Source organism: Microchirus variegatus (assembly GCF_963457635.1).
Source record: "Microchirus variegatus genome assembly, chromosome: 4".
Taxonomy (NCBI): Eukaryota; Metazoa; Chordata; class Actinopteri; order Pleuronectiformes; family Soleidae; genus Microchirus; species Microchirus variegatus.
In genome coordinates this window covers 33,259,118-33,282,038 of record NC_139805.1, presented here as the reverse complement: position 1 = coordinate 33,282,038, position 22,921 = coordinate 33,259,118, and the positions used below count along the sequence as shown (strand labels likewise).

The 22,921-nt window shown below is 39.7% G+C and overlaps 1 protein-coding gene across 1 annotated transcript in view; it reads right to left on the bottom strand.

Moving 5' to 3' along the window:
- The window catches only part of ptprfa (protein tyrosine phosphatase receptor type Fa), a gene marked incomplete at both ends in the record, with an annotated part of 258,404 nt that overhangs the window by 182,922 nt on the left and 52,561 nt on the right, over positions 1-22,921 (bottom strand). Inside the window, one exon of the mRNA XM_083887919.1 lies at positions 1,523-1,711. Coding sequence (XP_083744045.1) covers positions 1,523-1,711 — 189 coding nt within the window. The remainder of the gene's footprint in view (positions 1-1,522; positions 1,712-22,921) is intronic.

The window sequence follows — 22,921 nt, the reverse complement described above, 5'->3', positions numbered from 1 at the left end:
CGCCCATCAAGTCGGAAATTCCGACTTCCGACTACAACTGGAACGCACCAATTGTATGGTAATAATCCTTCGAAATGGAATAAATATTATAGTAATGTAGGTTCCATCTCGGTAAGATAAGGATAATATTTCCAAAGAAAAATTCAGGTATCAGCTTGGTCATGACAATTACGCTAGGCTTCATTAAAATCCTTAGATATTCAAATTATTATTGACTATATATAAATATATATACATATATATATATATATATTGTAACTCATCTTCCTGTATGTGCGGTCTTTCAGAAGTTGTAATTTTCAAGTTGAGGGTGGTGTTTTTTTTTTTTTTGTCCTACTTGCAACTTGCAGTTGAAGGAACATCCCGCAATCATGTCGGAAATTCCGACTTTACGACTACAACTGGAATGCACCAATTGTATGGTAATAATCCTTTAAAATGGAGGAAATATTATAGTATGTAGGTTCCATCTCGGTAAGATAAGGATAATATTTACAAAGTAAAATTCAGGTAACAGCTTGGTCATGGCAATTACGCTAGGCCTCATTAAAATTCTAAGATATTCAAATTATTATTGACTATATATATATATATATATATATATATATATATATATATATATATATATATATATATATATATATATATATATAAATAGTAACTCATCTTCCTGTATGTGAGGTCTTTCAGAAGTTGGAATTTTCAAGTTGAGGGTTGTGGGGTTTTTTTTGTCCTACTTGCAACTTGCAGTTGAAGGAACATCCCGCAATAATGTCGGAAACTCCGACTTCCGACTACAACTGGAACGCACCAATTGCATGGTAATAATCCTTAAAAATGGAGGAAATTTGATGGTAATGTAGGTTCCATCTTGGTAAGATAAGGATAATATTTCCAAAGTTAAATTCAGGTAACAGCTTGGTCATGCCATTAAAATCCTTAGATATGAGAAATATTATTGACTATACAGTATATTGAAACTCATCTTCCAGCACATTTTTAGTGAGTAAGTAAAGTTAACATGTTTAAAATCAACCTCACAAATAGAACATAATATACATTTCAATTTCAAAGTAAATGACATCTTAATCAAGAAATAATGTGTTTTTGTAAAACAGTACATTTGAACATTCATAACAATTACCTTTTAGTATTAAAAATATAATTTGGGTTAAACGGCTTCTACATATTAGTGCATGAACAATTAAAAATAATGATCTTGATGATGATCTAACCCTGTTCATTTAGGGCAATAAATGTGTTAAACACTGTAAGTACAATTAGATAAAAATGAAAACATTAAAAGGGACGAAATAACACTAAAACGCTTCAATAAGTAACTCAAAATAGTAATTACTATAAAAAATAAGATGGTATTACCTTAATATTACACCCCTGGAGTGAAATGTAATGTTACTTTTTTGTTGTTTTGTGTTATTCGTCTTTATTTGTAATTAATTCATATTGTTCACACCTGTAAAGTCAGGGTTAGGGTTAGATCGTCACTCTTTTTTTTTTGTACCTGAGCGCAGTTGCTTGATTCGCCCGTTGCTGCTGCTGATGTCCACGGGCAGGAAGTCTTTGAACCAGTAGATCTCCGGGTCGGGGTTCCCGCTGGCGGCGCACAGCATGGTCGCCGTGCGCGTCCGCTCCACCACTTTGAGCTGAGGCCCCATGTCGATGGTGGGGAAACCGTGAGGGATCTGGTCCTCTGTGATAGACAAACAGAGAAGGAGATGATGAAAACATGGTGTGAGATTTGCACTGCTCATTCCACAGCCTTGAGCTTGTGAGTTACCCCCCCCCCCCCCCCACCTCTGTGAAATCCCAGTGAAAACTCCGGCTGTAATGTAAATGTTGCCGAGGCCACTGTACGACTAATCCTTCAATGGAATTTCCCGTCATGGATGCGTGTGTGTGTGTGTGTGTGAATGAGATGCAATTTCACCCCGAGTGAAATGTGTTCTGACACAGAGAGAGAGAGAAATCCAGAGCGTGCTGGTGTTATCTAAAACGCTTACTGTGGTCAAATGACACTTTTTGCCACAAATTAGGGGTTGAGGAATAATAAAAAAATCATGTGCTCTTCCAAACCTCTGGGCTCTGCTGCTGCTGCTGAGACACAACCCAACCTCAATCTGTCACAACTAACAGGCCAGGTGTAAAAAAGCAACTTTATACATATATTTATATGCCCAAAAAGGGATCCCCCCTCGGTAGATCTTCCTGGAAGAGGGAACCTTCCTTGGTAGATCTTCCCTAAAAGAGTGATCTGACCTCTGTAGATCTTCCTGGAAGAGGGAACCTTCCTTGGTAGATCTTCCTAAAAAGGGATCCCCCCTCTGTAGATCTTCCTGGAAGAGGGAACCTTCCTTGGTAGATCTTCCCTAAAAGAGCGATCCAACCTCCTTAGGTCTTCCTTAAAAGGGGATCCCCCGTCTGTAGATCTTCCTGGGAGAGGGATCCTTGCTTGGTAGATCTTCCCTAAAAGAGAGAGCTCTCTTCTGTAGATCTTCCTAAAAGAGAGATCCATCCTCTGTAGATCTTCCTTCATGAGGGATCCATCTTCTGTAGATCTTCTTAAAAGAGGGATCCATTGTCTGTAGATCTTCCTAAAAGAGGGATCCATCCTCTTTAGATCTTCCTAAAAGAGGGATCCATTGTCTGTAGCTCTTACTAAAAGAGGGATCCTCCTCTGTAGATCTTCCTTCATGAGGGATCCATCCTCTGTAGATGTCCCTAAAAGAGGGATCCATCCTCTTTAGATCTTCCTAAAAGAGGGATCCATCCTCTGTAGATGTCCCTAAAAGAGGGATCCATCCTCTTTAGATCTTCCTAAAAGAGGGATCCATCCTCTGTAGATCTTCCTAAAAGAGGGATCCATCCTCTGTAGATCTCCCTTCATGAGGCATCCATCTTCTGTAGATCTTGCTAAAAGAGGGATCCCTCCTCAGTAGATTTTCCTTAAAGAGGGACCTTCCTGGTAGAGGGATCCCTCCTCTGTAGATCTTCCTAAAAGAGGAACCTCTCCTCTGTAGATCCTCTTGGAAGATGGATCTTCCTGGAAGAGGGATCCCTCATCTGTAGATCTTCTTTAGGCTTCTACCATTTTGTTTCACCCTGTAAATGGAGTTTGTCCTCACTCCATATGAGGGTCAAAAGATAAAGATAGATGATGACACTCGTTGGACATATTGTAAAGTCCTTTTGAGGCAAAGCGTGTTTGTGATGTTGACTTTTACAAATAAAACTCCACTACTGATCTTTTCCCCCTCAATAAACCAACATAATATGACTTGTTCTGAGGTTCCCACTTTCTTTCAGACAGCTGTGAATTATGATCCAACACTACAAATAATTCATGAATACTAACAGGCAGAAGCAGAGTAATCACAAGTTTTAGGTTTAGCTGCATTGCGGCGTTTCTCAAACTTATGACCACCTGAGTAAAAAGTGACTTCTCAAAGTTCCCAACAAATGACTGCAATCACTTGTAATTACCAACAACGACCACAGGGACATGAAATGAATGCACGACGTTCAAAATTCGGTCCGACACAGACTGCAGCAACGTTCACTGTCAACATTTACAGTAGATTCACTCGGGAACTTACTCTTAACGAGGAGTTGATTAAAGGCTCGATTTCATCCATCACTCTTTACGTCGTTAAAGACTTCACGATCAACATCGTCAGGCCCAGTACAGTGTTGTGAAAAGTTAGTGTCCCGCTCAGAATTATAAATAATAAATAAGACACCGATCAGGAGGGTCATAGGTGTCCGTTTGGACGTTTATTTGTGCTTTTATTCTGAAGGATATAGGATATATATGTCCAAAATTGGCTATTATTTGCCAGATTGAGACCCGCAACTCACAAATCTCCACCATCATCCCCAAAACTCACACCAGAAGCAACAGATCTTCAGACAACACCCAAGTGGATACTTTTACTGAGAGATTAATCTTAAGTCAGATGAAAAAAAGTCTAAACCACTTCTTCTCTGACCCTCTTTTTGGAGTCCCTGCTCGAAAATGACATGTTCAAACTAAATAGAGTAAATCTCTGCAGTTACAAGCTCTATTTGGCTTATCTTGGTATCAAAATACAGATAACACTTGTGAAATTCCACCAGAGGTGTAAATGTCACTGTAGATGCCACTGTGTCAGAGTAAATGTGCATGGAACACAACATAACTGAAGGATTTTTTTTCTCTCGCCAAAAAAATATTGCATTTTAAAGCAAATATCCCCTTTAAAATATGCAGCAGGAGCTTAAAAACACATGGAGGTCACGTAACAACATGTGGACATGAGCTGTGCAAAGTCTGATGCTGCTGAAATGAAGCAGAGTGAAATTACAGAGGTTTTAGTAAAGAGATGTCTACGCGTTCTCTATTTTGGCACAGCTTGGCACAACCTGTGGCATTTTAGATTTCTTAGGTACCAAATTATTAAAAAACAATTTAATTGTATTTATATGTCACTACAGATCTAAAAAGAACTTGTTTAAAAAAAAAAAAAAAGTATGATAACTCGCTGTAAATCGATGCTTAACTGTGCGGGGCGAAATAACCACTCTGTGACTGCAGCGTCTTCAGTTACGCAGCGCCATAGCTCTGGCTTTCCTTGGTTAATTAGGGTGTCTGACAGCTCGTTTTAAACCTCTAAACCGGTAGAATCAGACCCCGGTCTCCAAATGCGTGTGAATCACTTCATTAGCGAGTCAAAAGGACATAAATGCATATGACGCATTTGTGCGGACATTCGCTCTTCTCTAATCAGAATGATCTAATGTCGCTCTGTAATGATCAATCAGTTAAAGTTAAATATGGTTTTATGACTCTTTTGTCGCTGTGTCTGACACTGAAGAAGAAAAACCGTGAAGAAGAGGTCACGAAGTCTTGAATTTAACTTGTCTCGAGCTGCAGGGACCATTTGTCACATGTGAAAGTTTGGGCTCGTTCAGCTCCTTTTAATAAAAGACATCCCGTGTAAACACAAACTGCACTTCTCAGAGGATCATTAATTTAACGAGAGTAAAGTTATTCAAAAAAAAACAAAAAAAAAACAGAATCACCCATGTAAAAAAGTAATTGCCTCCAAAACTAATAGCTGGTTTTACTCTCGGCGACGACAATAATCCTCAGTGAGTCTTTGACGTATAGAGAGGAATTTTAGCCCCGTCATCTCAGGACCTGAGCGTCAGGACTTTCACTCCGAGTCCACTCTGGTTCAGTTAAATTCAATTTCTTTTGAGCCATTCAGAGGTGGAATTGCTCATTGATTCAGATCTTTGTCCCCCGCCGTATAACCCTGCTGTGGCTCAGCTTAAGATTGTGAAGTGATGAGTGGACATTCTCCTTCTGGATCAGGGGCAGAATTCATAGTTTCTTCTGCGATTGTTCGGGGTCACAGATGAGAAACTTTCTGACTCAGGGGGGAAAAATATATATAGTATATATGAGGGAAGAGGCTCTACACCGAGAAAATAAGATAAGGCTGGACATATATCAACTGTTGAAAAATGAAAATAAGCGTATTTCGAGTAGAGATTGTTTTCCATGGTACCACCTCAATATGGGCGGAGTCATCATAGCATCATGGCGCCGTTTTATACGCAACACAAATACACAAACTAGTCATGGTCAAAGTAGTTGCTTCCCCTACGAACACACAACGTTCAAAGAAGGTTCTTCTAAGGTTCTCCTAAAAGGTTGAGGGAACAAAAAACTGAAATGTTCTCCTGTGGTTGCACCACACAACGTCCCCAAGTTGTTGCTCAAGGTAAAATGAGGTTCTCTGAAGGTTGTGATGAAGTTACGTTCTGGGAACCAAATATGCAACCAAAAACGAACTTTCCGTGGCAACCACAGGAGAACCTAGGAGGTGGGACCTTCTGGGAACTGTTCCTGCAACCAAAAGGTTTCTACACAGCGTTCTTGTTTGGTTGTTTTTTGGTTATATTTTTGAACAACTAAAAAGAGAACGTTCTGAAACACGTCTCGTAAGTTGTCGCTGGAGATAAATGGGCAGAAAGTTGGCTTTTATGACAAAATAACCACTCGAGTAAATCACAACTCGTGTGACGACGTATCGGAGCAGAAGATCTCTCCAAAAGAGCCCCGTAAAGGTTGCATGAAGGTTGTGATGAAGCAACTTTCGGGGGAACCAAATATGCAACCAAAAACTAACTTCCACGGCAAACACAGGAGAACCTAGGGGGTGGAACCTTCAGGGAACTTTTACCGCTACCAATAGGTAATGTTCCCAGAATGTTCTGGGAAACCAAACACTAAAATGTTCTCATGTGGTTGCACCGTGGTTTCCACACAACGTTCCTGGTTGGTTGGTAATGAGTAATTCACAACTCGTGTGACGACATGTCTGCGCAGAAGACATCTCCAGAAGAGCCACGTAAAGGTTGTATGAAGGTTGCGACGAAGTAACGTTCTGGGAACCAAATGTGCAACCAAAAACAACTGTTAGGGAAAACTTTCTGTGGCAATCACAGGAGAACCTAGGGGGTGGAACCTTCAGGGAACTGTTCCCGCAAGCAAAAGGTAACGTTCCCAGAAGGTCCTGGGAATCCAAACACTGAAATGTTCTCCTGTGGTTGCACCGTGATCGCCAGATATGCACATCGATAGTCTGCCGTTACAATTGATTTGCCTCGGGTGCACTGTGGAGTCGGTATGAGTGTTTCTAATGCCATGCTAACGTGTACCATTAACTTGCGCTAGCCATCCCTTTAAAGGGTTAAACTTTAAATCCACATTTGCATCATATAGATGTGAGAAGACGGTGATCTGGTGCAGCTGCTGCCGCCTGCATGTGAATCACAACTGTCTCCCAGAGAGACAAAGGTGGACTGAAACAAACACCTGACCCATCACCTCCGCGCTGTCTCAGGTGACACGTTCCCACTCCGGCAGAACTGAATCTACTTTTTTTTTTTTGACGTGATCCGTGACATGCCGGGTTATGCTTGTAAGAATCCGTTCCTCCTCCCACAAAGAGACACCCGATCCCTGCAGGTGTAAGCACATGAAAGCCTGACGCGTTCACCTGAGAGGGGAGGGGACCACCACGAGACACTGGTTATCAGACACTGTGGGCAAAACACACCGGGGGACAAAGGGACAGTTGTCAGGAGTAAGGGCTGTGATGACACGTCCACTCCTGTCCACTCCTGTCACTCGTCCTGCTTTTATCAGCTCTCACACAGTAACCCCAGCCCCCCGTGATTTCGTCCCCGCGGGGGGAATTCAAACCTAAAGAGCAGCTGCACGACACAACCAGGTTATAGTGAGAATCCACTCAGCGGCCACTTTATTAGGTGCTTTATACGAGACAATAGCCAATCTGCTTCAAGGTCTGCACTTAAAAACACGGTCTTCAAACCTCCTTTGTACTCTGGAGTGGAATTACTGTTGCTTTTCCACCGTCTTCACACCGTTGGAGTCGCTCTTCTCTGTCGTTAACAGGCTGTTTTTCACCCAAACTCCTCTGAAACTTTTTTTTATATCAAGTACAACCTGAGAAAATATTGAGCTCTTGAAGTAACAATGTTAAAATACAGCGGCGTAAATAGATCGAGCAAAGTCGGCGACGGACTTTTCACAGGAGGCAGATTTGCTCTGTCATCGTCCTCCTCTTCCTCACATACAGTGCTTCATACACTGGTGTAGTGAGATTAGATTAAGATTATTTCTTTTTTGACCCACTCAAAAAATTGTCAGCTCAAATTACATTTCTATGTCAAAATGTGAATGCGTAGAATGAGGAGGACAGGTGAACGATGATGAGGACAGGTGAATGAATGATGAGGACAGGTGAACAATGAGGACAGGTGAATGATAATGACAGGTGAATGATGAGGACAGGTGAATGATAATGACAGGTGAATGATGAGGACAGGTGAACAATGAGGACAGGTGAATGATAAAGACAGCTGAATGATGAGGACAGGTGAATGATAAAGACAGGTGAATGATGAGGACAGGTGAACAATGAGGACAGGTGAATGATAAAGACAGGTGAATGATGAGGACAGGTGAATGATAAAGACAGATGAATGATGAGGACAGGTGAATGATAAAGACAGGTGAATGATGAGGACAGGTGAACAATGAGGACAGGTGAATGATAAAGACAGGTGAATGATGAGGACAGGTGAATGATAAAGACAGATGAATGATGAGGACAGGTGAATGATAAAGACAGATGAATGATGAGGACAGGTGAATGATAAAGACGGGCGAATAATAAAGACAGGTGAATGATAAAGACAGGTGAATGATAAAGACAGGTGAATGATGAGGACAGGTGAATGATAAAGACAAGTGAATGATAAAGACAGATGAATGATGAGGACAGGTGAATGATACAGACAGGCGAATAATAAAGACAAGTGAATGATAAAGACAGGTGAATGATGAGGACAGGTGAATTAAGGTCCAGTAGAATGAGTGCTTTTACTTGTACTTAAGTAAAGTTTTTGTACTTTTACTTGAGGAGAATATTTCCGTTCTCTTTCAACGTTTGCAAACAATTAAGTATAAAGTGACTGTTGAGTCTGGAATTAAAAAAAAAAACTACTATTGATACAAAATACCAAGCCATGAACTCATTATTATTGAGAGGACAGTCTCTCTGCTCTGTTACTGACTGAATTTTTCAATTTACACTTTGATTCAAGTTAAACTTAAAATCAACGCATCCGGAGCTGTGTTGTGTCCCTGCTGTGGAGAGGGACAAACAAAACGGCAGTGATGTTGAAACAAAGGTGGTGCAGTCAAGTGTTTGACTAAAGAAGAATAAAACAATAATATATATAAAAAATGTTATATTTATATGACAAAAAATGTACTTACGCAGTAGCTGACGACAGGATGTGATAAGATTTCATGTCATGACTGAAGTGTTTATACATCAGCTGAAATCCCTGGTTTTCACCGATGGACTTAAAGTAACACAAACTTTACTTTACTGTTAGAAACAGTTGTGTATTGATGTATTGATCGTTCTGCTAATTGTTGAGCTTTTGAGTTTGAAAAAAGCACCGAGCAGAAGTTTGTCGGTTCTTCTCTGGACAGTTTCACATATTTACATTTATTTACAGTCAGTGTGAGTCCGATCAAGTGGAAAAAAAAGATAAGACGAGATACGACACGAGACCATGACGCGTCGATAAGATGTGAGGCAAACGCGACATGACAACACGAGACGCTGCAGATGTGATACGACAAAATTAGATATGGTACAACAAGATATGCTACGACAGGACAAGACAAAGACATCACACGGTGGATGTGAAACCATGAATTATAGATGATACAAATGGGCGGGATGTAACGCAACGAGACACGAGACGATTGGTTAGGATGTGTTACGATGAAACAAGACAAGACGCACAACAAGACAAGACAAGAAATGACACGACAAGACAAGACATGACACGCAACAAGACAGGACACACAACAAGACAAGACACACAACAAGACAAGACACACAACAGGACAAGACAAGACATGCGATAAGACAGGACGCACAACAAGACAAGACATGCGACAAGACAGGACACACAACAAGACAAGACACACAACAAGACAAGACAAGACACGCAACAAGACAAGACACACAACAAGACAAGACACACAACAAGACAAGACAAGACACGCAAAAAGACAAGACACACAACAAGACAAGACACACAACAAGACAAGACACGCAACAAGACAGGACACACAACAAGACAAGACACGCAACAAGACAAGACACACAACAAGACAAGACACGCAACAAGTCAAGAAAGGACACACGACAAGACAAGACACGCGACAAGACAAGACACACAACAAGACAAGACACGCAACAAGACAGGACACACAACAAGACAAGACACGCAACAAGACAAGACACACAACAAGACAAGACACGCAACAAGTCAAGAAAGGACACACAACAAGACAAGACACGCGACAAGACAAGACAAGACATGCGACAAGACAGGACACACAACAAGACAAGACACGCAACAAGACAGGACACACAACAAGACAAGACACGCAACAAGACAAGACACACAACAAGACAAGACACACAACAAGACAAGACAGGACACACAACAAGACTAGACAGGACACACAACAAGACTAGAGAGGAGACACAACAAGACAAGACAGGACACACAACAAGACAAGACAGGACACACAACAAGACAAGACACGCGACAAGACAAGACAAGACATGCGACAAGACTAGACAGGACACACAACAAGACTAGACAGGACACAACAAGACTAGACAGGACACACAACAAGACTAGACAAGACACGCAAACAAGACAAGACAAGATGAGACACTCAACAAGACAAGAAAGAACACACAACAAGACAGGACATGCAACAAGTCACGGTACAATTACAGTCCTTCATTAGTCCGACAACGGGTTAGATTATGAGATTAGAGATGATTCCTGCATCAGGTCACAAAAAATCCAGATTTTTGACTCCACATCTATATAAATAAATCCAGTTTCCACACACACACACACACACACACACTGTAATCTGCAGATTCATGATGCTGTATATTTGTGGTTTTTGTTGATCACAGAAACAGTGATTTTCCTACATGTGAGAGAAGTCAGTGACTCTCTGGTCCGTGTGTGTGTGTGTGTGTTTGTGCGTGCGTGCATGTGTGTGTGTGTGTGTGTGTGTGTGTTGGCTCCCTGTCCTCACGCTGTGAACTAATAAGGCTATGATTAATAAATCATGGGCCTCAGAGCAGCTGGGATTATACACACACACACACACACACACACATACGCGTTGTCCTTCGTGTTCTGTGCTTCTTCTTCTTCTTCTTCTTCCTTTTTACTTTAAGTGCCCGATCGTCACGACTCTTATGAACTCTTGTTCTTGTAAATAGCCGAAAAGTGATCCCTAAATTATGCATCGACCACTCACAGCATAAATAACCAATAGCTGCAATTCATTACCGTTTAAAGGAGGCGTAATAAGAGAGCGGACGCGGTTGAGCGGTGACATCTCGCAGCGTGTGTTTATTTTATTGTAACCATCTTTTAAAAGACGCCTGTTTCCATTTTCCCTCTCAGGAGAGAGAGACAAAAACAATGATATTGCGTCACCACAGGGAGCAGCGATGCCTTTATCTGAGCGTGACATGATCACTGCAGTGGGCGTGGTGAGAGTTTCTGTTCCACAACAGAGAGAGAGAGAGGTCACATCTACATGACTCTGTTTTCACTCATACACGGAGCATTGTGTGCTTCTGTGGATTCTGCTGCCGTAGCCGCTCGACGTGGGCGGAGTCGCCGCGGCTCCGCTGCATGAAACTGCAATGACTTTGTTTTACACACACACACACACACACAAATGTGTGACTTGTGACTTGTAAAACAGTTGTTTTTCAGTGTCACTAAAGTTAATTAAAACTATTTATTCAGTACTTCATCCTCCACGACACATTTACTTGACTGAAACACACCAGACTCCTCTGTAAAATATTGAAATTTAAAAAAATTTTTTTTTAGGATTATTCAGGCTTTTTAAGTGATCGTCAATTCGGCATTGTTCGGCTTAATTCTTGTGTCGGACGTCTCTTCCTGTGATGGCACGCTGACCAATCAGTGGCAGTATGTCGTAAGTCATACTTTGTATGTTGTCCAAAAGGTGACAAAAAACTCATAGTTCGGTATGTCATCTAAATCTTGACAAAAATAAATTCCAATTTTTGATGTCATCCAAAATTTGACAAAAAAAGTCATCCTTCGATATGTCGTCCAAAATTTTACAAAAAAACTGGACTTCGGTATGTTTTCCAAAATTTGACAAAGAGAGAGAGAGAGGTCACATCTACATGACTCTGTTTTCACTCATACACGGAGCATCATAGGCGTATGTTGTCCAAAATTTGACACAAAAGTCATTCTTAAGTACGTCATCTAAATTTTGACAAAAAAAGTCATAATTCGTTATGTCGTTCAAAATTTGGCAAATAAGTCATAATTCAGTATGTCGTCTTAAAAATTACAAAAAAGTCATAGTTCGGTATGTCGCCCAGAATTTAACCAAAAAATACCATCATACTTCATAATGTCGTCTAAAAATTTTACAAACAAGTCATACTTTGGTATGTTGTCCAAAACTTGACAAAAGAGTCAGAATTCAGTATGTCATCTAAAATTTTACAAAAAAGTCATACTTCGGTATGTTTTCCAAAAATTTACGAAAAAGTCATACTTCGGTATGTGGTCCAAAATTTGTACAAGTAAGTCATAATTCAGTATGTCGTCTCAAAAATTACAAAAAAGTCATTTTTTTCGGTATATTGTCCAAAATTTAACAAAAAACTAATTATTTTGTATATCGCCCAGAATTTGACAAAAAAGTCATACTTTTGTATGTTGTCTAAAACCTGACAAACATACTGCAGTCTGGTGACGTCACATATAGCATCACCTCGCTAGAGCAGGTATTATAAAAAAAAGCCGGTGGAAACACGCCGTAAGTGCTTTTGCCCATTTTTTCGAGAATAACTTTCAATATGTGGCAGTTATTTACAATTTAGTGCTTGTTAAAATAGTGTGTTAACAATTTAAAATGAAGAACTCGTTGTACATGAACAACAGCTTTTGCGTGTTAAATGTGAAAGTTGAGTGACATTACCGTAATAACCGCACGTTGGCTTTGACGCGCAACTTCTCAACTTTCAGAAACCGTTGGAATTTTTTTCCGATAGCACGAACCGTTGCGTAATTACCGTTAATGCAAAGGGTGCTTGGTGCTCAAAAGTACAAGCTCTAAAGTGATACTCAAAGCAAAGAAATAACTTATTTCAAAAAGACATGGGGGACATGATTGAAGAGGGGAAGTACATTTAAAAACTTCAGTGTGTCGGGATAACTTTGAAGAACTGCGTGCGTTTCAATCTCGGGGCTTAAATTATGTGAGAAACTGTTCGCATGCAGTGATTTTGGATTATGGAGAGCAGCGATAATAGAGGCACCATTCATTCTGGGGTTGTTGTTGTTGTGGAAGTGCAATAAAAAGAGGACGCGGGGAAGAGAACAATGATCTCACATGAGGGGGGACAGCGATCATCGGCAGTGTCTTCAAGGCCAATCGGTCTGTTTCCTAACGCCCTCGTTTAAATGACGAGCAAATATAAAACAACGCATTCATGTCTATTTGTTTCCTCACGACTCTGAAAAAAACCCCACAGATTTTTTATCGTGATGACCGTCTCTCCTGCCAGAGAGAAAACCAAACTATACGTTTACAAATGCTTCCGAAAACTTCTTATACGGGAACTCAATTATCTGAATTCACAATATTAATCACGACCAGAGGAAATTTTGTGAAAGTTTCAAACTGTTTTTTGGTCATTAGTGTTCAAATGTGTGTTATTTTGGAGATAGATATTGAGATATTAACAATTAAACACTTAAACTTAAAGGCTGGAAAATTATTCTGCATAAGAATGTGGCTAAAAATATCTAAAACGACCAAATCCCGTCATAAAACTGAAGTTGAACCCATTTATAAACATTTATTGTTCTTTCGAATATCATTTTTAAACAGCAGTTGAAAAATTTTACATTTTAAAAGTTTAAATTTCAAAGGTTAAGTTTAAAAGGCAACAAACCCAAATAATAAAAGTTAATTTAAACAACAGTTAGCATGGTATATGAAGACAAGTTGCTAAGTTTAACTAAGTTTCTCAAACTATTTGTTTTTTCAGTTTATGCTGTTTTAAACTGGCATTTAAAGGGATAAAATCCTGATAATTATTTATTATAAGTTTTACCCACAAAAAGCAGAGGGTTAGGGTTAGGGTTAGTGTGGACATTTTTGTCCTCTAATGACTTAAGTGTGTACATTTTTTTATAGTGTTCTATTGATCTATGACAAACAAAACAACTGAGTGACTCACCAGTTGTGTTAATAACTGGCTCAGCAGATTATTAAAAAATTAATATATTATTAATTTTATTTTATCATTTGCTTATCAGCAAGAAAATGACAATTCAGAGCTTTTATTCTGAAAAAATCATGACAATATTCGGACAATTACCTGATATTTGGTTTTGTGTGGAAAAAAAACACTGCTGTTCTAATAATAAGTCGTTTTTTGAGCGTAAATATCCATAAAATAAGAGCAGGAGGGGAAAATATAGTTTGTTTAGAGCATTTTTTGACTTTCTATTCTCCACATCTCACCCACATTGGTCTTAAATAAGTTAAATTAAATGGTGATTAAAGACAGTGGCCACACTTTTACTAAATTTGGGCATCTTTGGGGTCAATTTGACTCATTTTAGTGACCTCATGTGTTCTCTGTTGTGCTACAGCCAATGTATTGTGTGAACTGATGCTGATTTCATGAATTAGTCTTGATTTAATCCACTATTCATTTGCTCACAAAGGTCTGTTGTACTCGTTGACCCCCGTCCCTTTGATCACTGCTGTATTCTGCTGCTGTCATTTCACCACTTCGCCTGCTGGTGTCGCTGTTTTGCAGCCTGGGCTCAGATTTCCCCTGATGAACTCCTGCAGACAGTCGGTGCTCCTCTGTCGCCTGACGTGGCAGACGAGGATCATTTACACTCAGGACTTTCCCAGACTGTGAGTGTGGCTGCGAGGGAATACTTTGTACGTGGAACAATATGGTGCAGGCAGACGAGAAGCTATACTGTTTCATGTCTGCTGTTTGCTTCTGTACGCATGCAATGGACGGATATCACTTTGTGTGCGTGCAAAGTCGGAACAGAGAGAAAACAATGCTTGGACTTCCACACAGTACAGTACTTTGACAGTGAGCTGACTTTCTTCAAAAAAGCATAAAGTATCTCAGAATGACTTGAAATTTACCATCATAATAGTCAGCATCACCCTGAACAAGGATCCGTCGAAAATATTTGCAAACCTCTTAAGAAATAATTTTAATGAATTTTTGAAATTCAGAAAATGATCCATTTGCCCTGATGCACTTTGACAGTGAGCTGACTTTCTTCTCAAAAACAAAAACTTTCTTGGAATGACTTGAAATTTACCATCGTAATAGCCGTTATTGCCCTGAACAAGGATCCGTCGAAAATTTTTGCAAACCTCTAAAGGAATAATTTTAAGGAATTTTTGAAATTCAGAAAATTATCAATTCGCCCTAATGCACTTGACAGTGAGCTGACTTTCTTCTCGAAAACAAAAACTTTCTCGGAATGACTTGACATTTACCATCATAATAGTCGGCATCACCCTGAACAAGGATCCGTCGAAAATATTTGCAAACCTCTTAAGGAATAATTTTTATGCATTTTTGAAATTCAGAAAATGATCCATTCGCCCTGATGCACTTTGACAGTGAGCTGACTTTCTTCTCAAAAACAAAAACTTTCTCGGAATGACTTGAAATTTACCATCGTAATAGTCGTTATCGCCCTGAACAAGGATCCGTTAAAAATATATGCAAACCTCTTAAGGAATAATTTTAATGAATTTTCGAAATTTGAAATAGAAGCAAATTACAACAAATATTTTTGTAATATTGTTGTAAAAAGTGTTGCTTTTTACCACTGCAGTCAATTATTGATAAGTGAAGAAGTTTGATGCAAACCCTCAGGCTACAGTTTAACTTACTACCCTCTTTTGTCATTAAGGACAAAAATGTCCACTTCCAATATGCATCATAATCTTGATCAAAGTCAGCCCTGCACAAAACTACCAACATTCAATCATTGTGATGATCTTTAAATGCCATTTAAAAGATTAAAATCCTGAAAATGATTTAATATTTTATAGTTTTATATCAGGACTGCCTTTGATCAAAAGATTGAACCACAAAAATCTGAAAAAAAAAAAATCTCTATTATTACTATAGCAATCTCCTCTAATGACTTAAACAGTATTCTTTTGTCTATTGATCCATTAGAAAATCTGTTTTGTTGCTGAATGAAAGTGTGGCTTTGTACTTAACATTTTAAAGCAGTGTTGTGTCTCAGGTTTATACAGTACACTGAGTAAACATGCTGCTATATGCATTCAAACGTTGTCATATTGGTGCAATATTGGTAGAAAATGATATTGCAATATACTGAATATTGTAACTGAATACATGGATATACTTTCTGTTTCTCTCTCTGTACAAATGTACTGTGTGTTGATAAGTGACGACATTGTGGCTGTGGCTACAGATACATGGATGTATGGATGCTGAGAAGTCAACAAATGGGTTAAGACATCAGTTTTCAATGTATTCTGAGCACAGATGTGTATTCACACATGAGGATGTTAAAACCAGGTCTAGATTTTGTGTTTGTTTTTTTTCCGTTTTCCAATTTCTTGGTCAAAGAAACATTTTCTGTGTTTTTTTTGCGCTGCTGTTTATTTGATAGATCACTAAAAACATGAATATTATAATCTCATATCTTTATTTTCTCTGCAAAATCCCCTGTCTGTTGTTTCTCCAACCAGGCAAAGCAACTATCTCAGAGCTAAACAGCAGACCTGTCTGGGAAACAGAGAAAATTGGATATTGTAGAAGCTGTGATTTAAAGAGGGGGGTCGTTCAGTGAAATGGTTCTGCATCATTCACTGATTCTGTCAAGAGTCTGCTGGAGTGCACACGTTGTAAGACATCCACAGCAATCAAGGCTTTGTCGGGTTTAGCCCCCGTGAATCTGTGATGCAATCTTTCTTGACGACGCTTTGTGGAATCGGCGAAGACAAAAAATGCCTCAGCGATCTCAGAAAACGATAGGATCGTTGGGAAAAAATGTAGACGGAGCGCCGCAATCAAGGTAATTAACGGGAAACGACGTTTATGAAGCAATAAAACGGGAAGGAGATTTTCGAGCTGCGCTGCTGTAAAGAGGAACATTTCGACTGGAGTAGATTTTCCTTAAGTTTGTGTGCAGATTAATTGTCTGAATTAAAGAGCTGGAGCACGACCAGGTTTGTTCAGCGCCACGAAGGTTTCCTTGACTGTCTTTACCCCAGCAGGGACATTTTTAGGGATAAAACATTAGCCCAGAACCTCAATTTAGCTCCTGCAGTGGAAACTTGGCTAATATATCACATTTAAAGCTCCAGTGTGTAGCATTTACAACGGTTTATTGGCATGAATTGAATATACTAGCCATTAGCAAGTTAGTGTAAGTGTATAATCACTTTAAAACAGAACTTGTTTGTTTCGTAGTCTTAAAAAAAACATTTATATGTACTTTAGGCTTCGCCGTGTTGAAATAACTTGCTTCGTAAAGCTGAACCTTACAGTATAAAGGAGAATAAAGTTTCACAATTTCTTATATTCTGCAATCTCAGCCTGTAATTCTTACACACTTCATCGTAGGTTAGCTAGGGTTTGTGTCTCAAATCACGACGGTGGAATCATGAGCTTTGGCTCACTTTAAGCTGAAGTGAGCGATCCTCTCGGTATGTTTGATTGGCATCCAGCACACGACTCCTCACTTCCTGCCGAAGTAAAAGCACTCTAGCATATCTGGACGCCTCTTTTACCCTCTGAATATCGTCGACAAGGCTTTTATTGTGACATATTTTGCAGGAAAAAGCCGATGTGTGGCTTTACACTGAAAGAGTCCTGGCATTTTTTATTGAGTACAGAGGAGCATGTAGGTCGTGAAATCGCGAAAAAGGCCGCCAAAAAGAATGAAATGGTTTGTTAACTTCAATATAGACTTCAATATTAATGTGGATGTCTGTGGGTTTTAAGAGAGTTGGCAATATCTTTGGCCAATGTGAGCACACTACCAAAAACTTTGATTACATAAATCCCCCAGACCTCCAACATTTGTTATATTGAAAATAACTCATTATAATTTAGCCAAATATGAATCTGTACCGTTTTTCAAAAGCAGTTTCTGGAAGTCAACATTTTTTGTCCTTTAATGAGGTCATTTTCTTTCACATTGCTCTTTTGAACTATTAGAAATAAATCAATTTGACACGGCCAAATTTGCCTAAATGGACAAAAATGGACATAATGAAGCCTGTTTACACTCATCATTAAACACGTGCCATGAATGCATCTCTTGCCACAGCCAAAAAGAGTTTCACGTCTGCCAATATCCATGTATTTCTGTTGATTTTTAAAAGAGTTGACAAATGCCAGATTGATAACATAAGTTACTACCCTCTTAAATCATTAAGGACAATAATATCCACTTCCAAAAAACTGCTATAAAACTTTACAGATTAATATTGTTCTGCATAAATCTCTTAAAGGTGCCATATGTAAGAATGTGGCCAAAAACGGTTACTACGTTCAAATTCAAAACACCGAGGTCTTTTTAGGTTTCGTTTTCTGACGTAACTGGCAACCCGTGGTTGCTCGGCAGCTGAGACTCTACTGACTGCAATGATTGGTAGACGGCGGTAGGTGGCGCCACATGACGCCAAAACATGATTTCAAAACATAAACATGATTTGCAGTCTGCAAAAAAAAATGTTTTAATGCAAATATTTTGTCTGTACTGTTGTTGTTGGTGCGTTCAGTTTGTTATATGAACATTATTCCTGAGTCTCTGTGACATATTAGGAGGATTTTATGGTCAGTTGCTTTAGATTTATTACATAATGCACCTTTAAACAACCTCAGCCATGCACAAATCTACCAAATAGTCAATAACTTTGAGGATTATAACCCTTTAAATGCCAGTTTGTGGCTTTTTGTTCAATGTAAGTCCACTACACAAACATATACAACATTTGCCTGATTGCTTTTGGGTATTTTATTGCATAAATGTATATTATATCTATTCTGGCTTTGAGATCAGGATACAGGAGTATAATTCTCTAATTTCTCGCCATTACAACGACTCACTGACCCCCTCTGTTTGCATTACGAGCCTGTGTTTTAGTGGTGGGAGTTCTTCCCCTTCCTATTCACTCCAGCTCTGCTCTCTTGACCCCGAAACGCTGCTTGAAAACAATTATCAGCTTTAGGGAGCCGTTCACCAGTTGTCAGCCATGACAGCCATTAGCAGCCAACCAATCACTGAGCAAACTTTTGGCATTCAAGCCGTGTCACAACATTAACCTTGGGCCAGCGGCGCCTTCGGTAATATTTCACCAGGGTGGAAGCAGAGCGGAGTGGAGCGGAGAAGGCAGACGAACATGTGCCTTTTTAACTTCCCAAACACAGCGTTGTTCCCAAACTGTGTCCATCGCTCTTATCAAGCAGAGGCCTGTGAGCCTCTCAGGACGAGATCTATGCTCTGAATTAGACGTTTGTGGGGTAAATTAAAAGCGTCTCAGTTTGAGTGGAGAATGCTCACTGCAATGTTCCTCGCTAATGGGTAAACTTTTAGTCCGGAGAAGAAAAACGGAGACGAAAAACGGGAAGATTTGTGTTCAGCTGCTGCTGCAATAACAGCACGTCGAGTTTGGGGGGGGAAATATGAAAAGGGGGAGCACTCAAATGTCTTGTTTTCTGATTTATACACACATTCGGTTACTGACACATCATGTGCAAATGGAAATCCTTTCACGGAGCCATCTATTTCTGCTTTGCAGCTGCTACTTTACAAGGTTTTCCAGGCACCGGGAAGAGGATTAATGCACTTTTATTGTGATCCATCCTGTGATTTTGCAGGAACTTACTCCTGGGAGAATGACTGTTTTTCTGCTTGCAGAACAAAATGGTGTTTTTTTTTTGTCTGAATTTGTCCATAGTTTGGATCTTTAAGGGAAAAAAACATGGATGTGGATATTTATAGAGGTTTTGTGGTATATCTTTATGAGGAATGCTGTATTACTATATTGTTTATCACTAACCAGGTGTTTTTTGTACCTAAACCTAACCACATTTAGTCCATTTTGTCTTCTGGAATAAATCTCCAGCAGTGAAATGACAAAAAGAGAATAATTGAGAATATACAAATAGTAGAGGGATTGCTACATACATTTATATCTACAGAAAACCTATATATATAATGACTACAGAGTAAGGTCATTTTCTTTCACAGTGATCTATTAGAAAAAACTAATTTGAATTCCAACATTTGTCATGATCGAGACTTTCTGACAAAAAAACACAGCCAAATTTGCCTAAATGGACAAAAATGTCCATAATGAAGCCCGTTTCCATTCAACATTAGCACGTGCCCTGAATGCATCTCTTGTCACAGCCAAAAAGAGTTTCTCGTCTGCCAATATCGATGTATTCTGTTGATTTGAAAAGAGTCGACAAATACTAGATGGATTATTTACTACCTCACTTAAATCATTAAGTACAATACAAATTTTGCAGATTGATATTTTTCTGCATAAATCTCCACAAACAACCTCAGCCATGCACAAATCTACCTAACATTCAATCATTTTGAGGATTTTAACCGTTTGTGGCTTGTGACAACCAAAAAAAAAAGTTTGATGTCGGCCAATATCAAAGTATTTCTGTGGATTTTAGCCCTCAATGATCAATGATGATCATTTACATCAAAAAATGACCGTATTAAACACTAAAATGATCCATCTGTCCAACTTTAGGTCAGTCAATGAGATTATATGGTGTAGGTAGTCAACAAAGACACTTAAAATACCTATAATTATTTTTTTCTTTGCTGGGGTCAGATTGAGCCCAAGGATTAACGTAAAATTTGAGGAAAACAGGAGGGTTAAGGGAGTTGGAACTATCTTTGGCCAATGTATGTCGACGAGAAGTAAAAGTAGCAGCCAGATTCACGGCCCTTATTTACGTCAAAAAGACTTTAAAGACGCCATATGTAAGAATGTGGCCAAAAACAGTTACTCCATTCAAATTCAAAATACAGAGGTCTTTTAGGTGTTGTTTTCTGACATAACTGGCAACCCGTGGTTGCTCGGCAGCTGAGACTCTACTGACTGCAATGGTTGGTAGACAGCGGTAGGTGGCGCCACCTGATGCCAAAACATGATTTCAAAACATAAACATGATTTGCAGTCTGCAAAATATATTTTTTAATGTAAATATTTTGTCTATACTGTTGTTGTTGGTGAGTTCAGTTTGTTATATGAACATTATTCCTGAGTCTCTGTGACATATTAGGAGGATTTTACGGCCAGTTGCTTTAGATTTATCACATAATGCACCTTTAACGTTCATTCAAACATATCGTCAAGTCGTTTATGAGTGTTTTTTTAACGTATTTCCAGAAATGAATATGGTTTATCCTCTGACGATCATCTGTCATCATATCTCCTGAAGAGCTTCAGGCACAGACTCTACAAATCCCTGAATTTGCAAAAAAAAATACAATTGTTCCTAAGCGATATCTTGCCCAGTAGGTGAGCAGCTTAAGGATCAATACAAAAATAAGTGATCCTCGATTTCTAGACATGCCTAAATATGAAAAATAATCCTGTGGAATTGTGTTACAGGACTGTAGCTCTCACTGGACCAATGGAAGCTTCCCATCGCTGGTTTAAAACGTATCATTTTTTAATCCGGATATGTTTTCCTGCTCATTAACACGGCTCTTTTCTTTCATTTGTATGTTACATATATAAAGTCACATGTGTGCACTCCATGACCTGCTGCTGCACGCCTTCCTCCCCAGGTACCAGCACACGCTCTGCCACAGACCTGACCTTCACTTGTTTTCATCAGGAGTCATTTGTAGCAGGAATTATTAGCATTTCTCATTTATCTCTGCCTGCCTGTGCCATTACATATAACACACACACACACACACACACACACACACACACACACACACACACACACACACACACACACACACACACACACACACACACACACACACGTTCATGAATACCAATAATTGAGCTTACACACAGAGGCACACAGTGTACCCCCCCCCCCCCCCCCCCCCAACCCCCACACACAAAGGCATTTCCTAATCAGCCACTAATAGAACCTTTCTTGAAGCCGAAGCCTTTGAAGATACATCCCCACCAAGAGTCTCAAAGGCCCGTAGAGTTACTCTCAGGCCAGAGCCTTGCTTTGCACCGCGCAGCAGCAGCAGCAGCTTATGAAGACATGAAGAAGAGAGTCCTGTTGCACATATATGTTAGTTATGGAGGTCTACTTACATACATTAACTTGTTTTTATGGTCAAAAACCTCCTAGTTGCTGTAAACGAGCCGATAGAAATCTTTCTTTTCTGACGCTGTTCCCCAGCGGCGATATTTCAGACATAAATCTCACCCCTAGAAGACAGACTGTGTTGTGATTGGCCAGCTAGCGTAGAGCCTTCCCAACTGTCTTGTGATTGGCCAATACCTGGAAGTGACATATTCAGCACACCCGCTCTCAGAAGCGCAGCTCCCCCCTCTGGAACGGTGGATGCACTGCTACTCATTATCAAAACATTGTTTTAACAATGTTTAAAAATAGTTTTGTCACGACTCCCCGCCGCAGTCGCTGTCGCTTTTGAAACACCGCCACACAAACGTTATTCTTCTTCTGCGGTTCAATGTACGCAACCGGATGTGCCCGGACTAGTGCCCGGAGCAGGACGATCTGCTGTTCAGGAGAACTGCTGTTTACGTAACCGGACTAGGTTTTTTCAGAGATCTCGCTGAGCCCGAGATTACAGTATAACACAGCGTTCTCAGCAATGAACTGTTTGTTTAGAACCTTCAGGGCTTTGTAAACAAGGTAATGATGCAGATACACACTAAAAAAACAGCGTTAATTGGAACTTCCGGTCTAGGTCCGCTTTAAGTATCTCAGGGTCTTGTTCACGAGCGATGGAAAAATGGAGCGAGTGATCGACAGACCAATTGGTGCGGCTTCTGCAGCCGGTCTGTCTTGGTGAAGAAGGAGCTGAGCCAAAAGGCTCTCAATTTACCGGTCGATCTACGCTCCTATCCTCACCGATGGTCACGAGCTGTGGGTAGTGACCGAAAGAACGAGAACGTCGATACAAGCGG